Source organism: Colletes latitarsis, chromosome 10 (genome assembly GCF_051014445.1).
Source record: "Colletes latitarsis isolate SP2378_abdomen chromosome 10, iyColLati1, whole genome shotgun sequence".
Taxonomy (NCBI): domain Eukaryota; kingdom Metazoa; phylum Arthropoda; class Insecta; order Hymenoptera; family Colletidae; genus Colletes; species Colletes latitarsis.
Genome location: NC_135143.1, coordinates 23317685 through 23325813, shown reverse-complemented (window position 1 = coordinate 23325813; position 8129 = coordinate 23317685). Strand labels below are relative to the sequence as shown.

The 8129-nt window shown below is 32.0% G+C and overlaps 1 protein-coding gene and 1 long non-coding RNA gene across 9 annotated transcripts in view; one reads left to right on the top strand and one right to left on the bottom strand.

Moving 5' to 3' along the window:
* The first annotated feature begins 3027 nt into the window (after positions 1-3027).
* Positions 3028-8129, top strand: part of LOC143346425 (uncharacterized) — a 316064-nt gene continuing 310962 nt past the window's right edge. For both annotated transcript variants that reach the window (XR_013080418.1, XR_013080417.1), the window contains exons 1-4: positions 3028-3064; positions 3369-3470; positions 3601-3930; positions 4125-4202. This is a non-coding gene — a long non-coding RNA (uncharacterized LOC143346425). The remainder of the gene's footprint in view (positions 3065-3368; positions 3471-3600; positions 3931-4124; positions 4203-8129) is intronic.
* Sply (Sphingosine-1-phosphate lyase) lies at positions 4462-8027 on the bottom strand. 7 transcript variants are annotated; one of them, XM_076774085.1, is made up of 9 exons: positions 7593-8027; positions 7000-7158; positions 6707-6922; positions 6426-6634; positions 6123-6359; positions 5840-6049; positions 5523-5761; positions 5180-5447; positions 4462-5125 (listed from the first exon to the last, which is right to left on the bottom strand). In XM_076774085.1, exons 2-9 carry the CDS (start codon positions 7139-7141, stop codon positions 4958-4960), a joined length of 1689 nt encoding a protein of 562 aa, XP_076630200.1. In that variant the 5' UTR covers positions 7142-7158; positions 7593-8027; the 3' UTR covers positions 4462-4957. The 7 variants fall into 7 exon arrangements, with proteins under 7 accessions (XP_076630200.1, XP_076630201.1, XP_076630204.1 ...); XM_076774086.1 differs by having other exon boundaries at positions 7000-7147; XM_076774089.1 differs by having other exon boundaries at positions 7791-8027.

Below are 8129 nucleotides of genomic sequence, written 5' to 3'. Positions count from 1 at the left end.
ATAAAAAACAAGATTTAAATATTGTTTTCCGTTGTACATATGCATGTGCAGAATCATCAATTTTGCTCTTTGGCCTGCACCGAGGTCTAAAATGTTTACTGCCATCTGTTACCCGTAACTTCGCTTGCGTTGAATCTTTTTATATACGAACAAAATATGTAAATACAACTCGGTTACGTTTGTAGATTGAACATTTGTATGCAACAAACAAGTTATTGAATTTGTTATCCAACAAATCTATACAAATAAAATTATAACTTTGTACCTAGACAGAAACTAGTTCAAAATAGATCTATCACGATACATTACGACTGAACCACGACAAAGTTTTAAGTGGCGGTAAACTGCAAGTAGTCTACGATAAATTTCGGTTGACCCGCTATAAATTGCGAATAACTCACAATAAGTTTCACGCTACCCATGATAAATTGAAATTTTGCATGATAGTAAATTAACAGGGATGAATACGTCACGGTACTTTCGGACGCATCGTTTTAATATTACTTTAATCGAGGACGGCAATTATTTACGAAAAACAGTACTTTCATAAATATATACATCAATTAAAACAGTTATCGTGCAAGTTATATTAAAATAAAAATATTAAGGTAACATTACCCAGCTCGTTCGCGTTTATATGCATCAGGGGCGCGAACGAAAACAATGGGATAGAATTAATACAGTGAAAACCAAACTCCTATTTGGAACAGTTCCAAAGAGAGGTGGGGATAATTTTGTGACAATCTACCAAAGAGAAATCGTAATGACCCATCACAGAGTACTTTATTAGAATCGAAATCTTTGAAGTGTTATGTCGCCTTGGATGTAAGCAAACAGTAAAGAGTATTTAAAGCTGCTTCAGAGACGCTGAATACATAACTTGAAACTATTCATTGCTTTATCGATTTCTGCTATGGAAATACTAGATATTCACAGTATTATTCTCGATTGATTTATATACCTGGAGTTGTTTTTAATTTGATCGTTTAAAATAATATTAGTGTTCGCGTACGAGTATATTCAAGCGCGGTAATTAAAAGGTTAGAGAAACGGTGTAAGTTTGAAGCTCCCGTCACCAAGCTCATTATGGTATTCAAAGTATTAAAGAAAAATTTCTAAAAAATTCATACGAACCTACGGACTGACCTGATAATTCAAGCTACGTTGGATCTACATAAACGGGGTCAGAGACACTGGCGAGCGTCGCGATGTTTGAATTTTTACCCAGTGTTCATGGAATTGGCGGTATGCCAGAATGACCATCCACGATAACGGCGTCTCGTGGATGTCACCAAGCTATCACGCATCCTGGGGATCTTCCGAAGCATGCTAGTTCTCGTCGTTGAGAGCTATTCGTAACTGGCTGAACTCTGTTTAACTCCCGTGCCTCTCTAAATTTATGTAAACCGAAACTCCGCGTAAAACACTGCCAAAGTAGTTTCCACCCTTTCGGTACACGCGATTAGTCACTCATCATTAATTCACAGGCTACTCAATATTCGAGAGATATTTCGCAGTCCCGAACGTTCTTGCGGAAATCATGTCGACTCCCTTGGTGAAAGACGACATCGAGATATCGTTTTCCTGATAAAAATAATATTTAAAACAATTATTTGTTAGGTCGATATTGTTAATAACTATTTCAGTTACTGTCCAATGAAAATGATTAAAAATTGTAATCGAATAACATCATGGTATGACGATATTTGTATGAATCGATGGTTTCGATGAATTTTTATTCCGAATCGTGATTATAATTAATATTTATACATTTTAAAATATTGTTGGCAAAATATGCAAATAACTTTTTACCGAGTTCCATAGTAACAGATGATTCCTGAAACGTTTCTTAATTACGTAGGTAAAGTTTTATAACAAGGAGAGGGATAATTATTTATCGAATATATTAATATAACATTTGTTTAATTTTAATTATTGGTGTGGGAGGGGTGAATTTTTCAATTTGTAAAATACAAATTTCCACATACTGAGATTTTCAAATTTATAACTTGTCTGTGTTTGTACCTTTTGTGTTAGTATATTTTCTAAAGATATTTATTTTAATTTTTACCAAATTTACATAAAAATCTATCTTAATTCTGTGTCGATAACGTTGGATTTGACACTGAAATGGTAAGAAATACGAACTGTATGCATCTCAGACGGACGAACTATAGGATGAACGTCGCAAGCAATATTTTTTTCGTGACACACGGAGTAAGGACATAGACAATGCATAGTGTAGAAGTGTAAAGCAGTGGTTTCGTGTCATGCAGATAAGAAATTCGTGAGCCCGACTCCAAGGTGAAGTCGAGCGATCGGCGATCAAGGATGTAAACACAACCTAACCGAACTTTCAGAACATAACAAGTGTATCGGATTACTATCTCTAGTTAGCAACGGTAAAAATAAAATTACTTCTAAAAAATATTCTAGAATACACAAGAAACAGGCACAGACGAGTAACAGGTTAGAATAGTCATTTAATGCGAGACAGTGTCCTACGACGTAAAGAACAAACATCGTGAGAAATTAACGTTTTCGTGTATTCTATACGTATTCTTTGTCCATTGTTGTTGCATTCACAAGATTTATAAGAAAAGTATTGAATAAAATTTCGATTGAAAATTAATATATTTACATATTATTAAGTGTATATTTCGATTGGTCGAGTTATCTATGAATAACATAATACATCGATATTTCATCTTTAAGAGACACTATCGAATCTATCGAATATATCGAAAGACGGATGCTACGCATTGTGACGTCATAAAAGTGTATCGATAATAAATCATTAAGTAATTAATCGTTTGTTTGGTATCCTTTTGTAATTATTTTATTTATTTTCTGTATTTACTTTGTTTATTTTCAGTTATTCGAGATATAAGGTTTAATCTTTCCTTCGCAAATATAATACATCGAGAATCGAGACGTTGGACCACCTCACCCCACCTCCCCACTCATTACTTCGCATCGGTAACGGCTATTCTGCTCGGCGTTCGTCACTCGAATTGTGGAAGTTGGCGTGGTTAGAAGCATCGACATCTTCGCATCTAATGAGGTACATACATTTTACTCATTCTTATCTAAACGTTTCTAATAATTATTACTACTCTCTGTCACCCTCTGTTGGCACTTTCCCTGTATATTAACACGTGTCTATTAGAAATTCAACCGGAATCGTGAAAAAAGTCGAGTCAGTTTCGCGCTGTTTCTTATATGTTTAATCGGCATCAATTATGATATCTCTAAACGTAATTATCAATTCATATACCATATTTCGGGTTCAGTTAATGTTCAATAAAGATATAGGTACGTTTATTTTAACGCATTCGATCGTAATTTTTGTTTTATTTCTGTTACAGATTTTGCTGCAATTCGACTGAAAGGGACGCTACCGGCATGCAATCGACGCCATGATCGACGTAATTCGAAATTGAATATTGGGAAAATCAACTTCGTTATAAGTGAGCATGTACTTATATGTTTACATATTTTTGTTTTTTTATCGATGAAATTTAATACTAAATCGATTTATAGACAAGTCTGTGTGGTTACTTAATAATTTTTTATTTCGAATTCCAATTTTTCTTTCAGAAATTTTGATGACCGCGCGCAATGCGGTCTGTAGAGTCTGTGTTTGTTCTGTCTAATAGTTTTCTGTTTTTCGAAGCACAGTTGCTTCCATTAAAGTATCGTTTAGAGTTTTGGAAAACGCAAAAGTCGAGTCAGTGTTTATTACGCGTTTGTAAATGTTTTCCAAAGCATCGGGGCTCTTTTTTCTTTACGAATCGCGACAGTAGAGTTATTTGTTAGCCGACTTTGATTTTCAGTCGCGTTAGTGTATTATTGTCTTACTCGTTACCGATATTAGAGTCAGTGCATCACTGAAGAGGAATTTCGAGCGATGCTCCACGAGCAAAAAATGTAAGTACCATCACATTTTATTCTATGTACGTTTAGAAAAAAATTTATGCTTTTAAATTTTGCTGTCTCAATCAAAATTTTTTAAAATTATTAAAAAGCTTTGTTCAGTTTAGAATATGTAGAGTTTTTTATATTATATTAAAAATGCCTATAATTTTAAAAAGAGATTATAATTTTTTTTTTGTTTTTTACAGTTTCTAGATTTCATCCCTGCATCCTGGTAACCAGCTAGCTATGCAGACGACCTCGTTGATGATCGTACTCAACAATTGGTGAGTTGCATATGATTTTTAACTAACCTAACCCAACCATGTCGATTCGGACCTTTCGCCCTTCGACATGGTTGACTGGTTGTATGCTTGGTATTTTTGACAAGTATAGTGACCACAGGTATCTTTTATTCTTAGTAAATGCACAACAATTATACTTCTGTTAAATAAATATATTTCAGTGAATTCAAACGTTATACATTCTTATTAAAGGAATATAATTAATAGAATCTTATTTTATATACTTTGAATATTCATGCCACGTTAATGCACATAAACTATTAATAATTTATAAATTAAAGTTTTATTATAATATTCTCATTTTACAAATATTGTACAAACGAACGTAATAGAAAAGAGGTTCAAAATATATTGTAGATATAAATATATAAATGCTATTTAATATGGACATATTGACGAAAACTCTTTTTTATAGATGCATTATAAAATTCATTCTTAGTTGTTTCTGTGAAATCTGTTACACAGGTATCTTTTTGATTAGAATAAATGTTTGTACTTTCAAACTATCTTCTTAAAGAGGTAAAAATACTATTGTACAAAATATATGTTACATCATTAATTTATATTTATAAAATATGATAGGTGGAGGTATTATTAAGATAATACTGTTCAGACCATTGTGTTTATTTTGAGTTTTTTGATGCATCTAATTTAATTAACTGAAATGTTACCTTCTATTCTCCCAAATAAAATAATAAAAAGAGAAATCAGATATCCCATAAGAAAAAATAGACTAATCAATTAAAAGAAGCAACCTGTTTGGGTTGAAAATATTTAAGAAAAATACTATTTTTGACGAGTTGTTGATCTTTCGGCGTATAATACATGGAATCTAAGAAGCATTTTGTAAAGTCACCAACAATACTTCTATCAGATAGATTTTGACTCATTCCATAAATTGCAAGCTAAAAGAAAGTATATTATTATTTGTATATTATGTTTTTATCAGTTATACTTACTTTTCCTTCGACAGGGGTGTTTGGGGATTTCAAAATTGTACTCAATACAGTTTCAACATCTTTTAAAAATTTATCTGCCACGCCTAGCTCAGTGTGAATCGACGTAACACAAAGGTGTATACCAGAAGGAAATTGAAGCGAATTTAAATTCCATCCTTTTGCATTCAAAACTTCTGAAAGTTTATAAATATGAAAATCGTTTGATCCCAATGCAATAACTGAAGTAGCTGGAGTGCCAAAAATGAATATTCCATCCATTTTCCTCAAACTGTAATTAATTAAATATACATAATTACATAAAAAAGATAGAATTAACAAACTTCTTTTTAATTCAAGTGTATACTTTTGTTCAATGTATTTAGTGGTTTGTATAATATTTCTAGTTGCATCTATATATCCATCATAACCAAAATACATTAACGTGGCCCAACATGAAGCTATAACTCCCCCAGCTCTCGAACCATTTATTGTTGGAGAACCATAAATGCCTCCAAGCCAATCAGTCGATATTGTGTATTGATGATGTCTGTATGATTTATTTCTATAAAGAATAATGGAGGAACCTTTCGGAGCATAGCCATACTAAAAAAAAGAGCTGAATTTTATATTCACACTGAACTAAATAAAATTGAATGTATAATTTCAATATTATTTATATACTTTGTGCGTATCGGCCGATATACTTGTAACACCAGGTAGTTTAAAATCAAATGGTGGTATATCAAAACCTGCCTTTGGCATGAAACAAATTAAGAATCCACCAAGACAAGCATCAACATGGACTGGAATGTTATACTTTATCCCTAAATTAGAAATGGCTTCAATATTATCCATTGTTCCATATGGAAAATTTGGAGTTGATCCTACTAACTGTTGTGATGCTACATTAATATCATGTTTATTGATACAGTTGTAAAAATTAATGAGATATTTACTTTCTTACCATTATTGTATTTCTTGTTATGACTCTTTCCATATGTTTAATAGAAACTGTATAACTATGTGGATTAACAGGTACTAAACGTACTTTTATTTTTAAGTACTGAGCAGCCTTATCAAAAGCAGAATGTGCTGTTACTGGTATTACCATTTCTGGATTCTTAATACCTTTCATATGTCTTGCATAGTCTCTATATGTTTTACATGCTAACAGAATTGACTCTGTACCACCAGTAGTCATCTAAGGAAAACTCAATTAACACTTTAAAACTTTATTATATATTATTGAAAGTTGAAAACAACTTACTGTACCACAAGAATCTTCATCACCATGGAATAAACGACAAGCTATTCTAACCACTTCAGCTTCAAATTTACATATACCAGGAAATACATCAGGATGTAAGGGATTTGTATATGATGCAATTTCATAAACACTTCCCATTAACTGTGACAGTCTAAAATCAGACACATACACAGTCCCAGACACTTTTCCTTTTTCCCAGTCATAATCACCTAAATGAAAGTACATACATTTTGTTATTTGTTCCATAGAAAGTAACATTTTTTTATCTTTATTCTTTTTACCTAAGTTTACACAATCCTGTACTATTTCTAATATTTCAGCTTCTTTCATGCCAGTACTAGGAAGATCTACAAAAAATGGAACACCCTTTGTCTTTTGCAAAGCTTCTGCTTCAAATGATAAGTTAATATCATTTAGTTCTTCATTAATTTTATTTCTAATGGCTGGTATGTAATTTCTTAATCTAAAAAGTTGCTTTTTTCCACGTTCTATTAGACCTATGGAACAAATTACAGTAGGTTTCACTTGCTATAATTGAACTACAGATATCAAAATTTATATTAAATAAACTTACTTTCATCTTGGACGACAAAGTTCCACAACCAAATTGTGGTAAAAATGGTTGTACTTGTTATAGTCACTATCTGCCATGGTTCTTTATCTTGAAATAAATTATTTATAAATCCCTTTACAGGGTTTAGACAAAATGTATGCATATTTATCTGAAAAAATTCTGTTTATATTATACATTTTTATTTGCCTTTACTTTATAAATCCAAATCGAATTGTACAGTGTAATATGTACATTATCGTCTATTACTATTATTATTATCAGATAAATTTTTAACTTATAAAACAGGTGTTTACGTTCATTTACTCTTGTTCCCTCGCTCACTCTCGGTACTCACACACACACACACTATTTACTCACTCATTTATCACACTCACATTCGCATTCACACTACACTCATACTCCCTCCTTTAACGTATTTCACTTTCTAGTATTTTCTTTCCACTCGCTTTGTACTTTTCTTTGTTCTACTAATCCATTCATTCTAATAAGGTACTGATTCTAGTAACATTTACTTCGGTGTTCTATTTATAAAATCATATATGCTACAATGTACATATATGTATAAAGCAATATTTGAATTCTTGCACACGTACCAAATATTTCAAACGATACTTGGCATTAAAGTGTATTACAAACGTGCATTCCGAAGTCCGAACGGTTCACAAAAAAATACAAAACACGGCCAATGGTTCGTAAAAAAATTGTAGTAGAAAATAACTACACGATAGATCGTTTAAAAAATATAAATTAAGATTTTAAGTTTTCGTTGATATTAGAGTGTCATTTGATACCTATTTTATTGACCTATGGAGGAACTAATTGCAATTTGACGAAACGTCGAAACAATTTCTTGCAAGGACCACTGCTTACACCTTGCACCCAAAAAACCAGTTTTAACTCTCAATATGTGGCCGTAGCGTATTACATTTCGTAACAAAATGATTTCTATGTGAAAGTAACTACTAACAGATGGCAGCTCCTAACCATTTCTTATACAAATACCACAAAATGGCTCGAGGACATTTTGTACTCACAGATTCTACTAAATATTTTAAGCTCGCGGCGATAAATATAGCGTTATCTGTTGAATCGCGGTTATCTTATCTGGCTAATAGCTTGACTTCATTTGC

Bases quoted from the DNA above. Each gene is read 5' to 3' on its own strand.
- Sply (XM_076774084.1), bottom strand. The intron at 6,923-6,999 runs GTAAGTTTATTT...TTTGTTCCATAG, and splicing joins CTTTGTCGTCCAAGATGAAA to GTCTAATAGAACGTGGAAAA. The intron at 6,360-6,425 runs GTAAGTTGTTTT...AGTTTTCCTTAG, and splicing joins ATGAAGATTCTTGTGGTACA to ATGACTACTGGTGGTACAGA.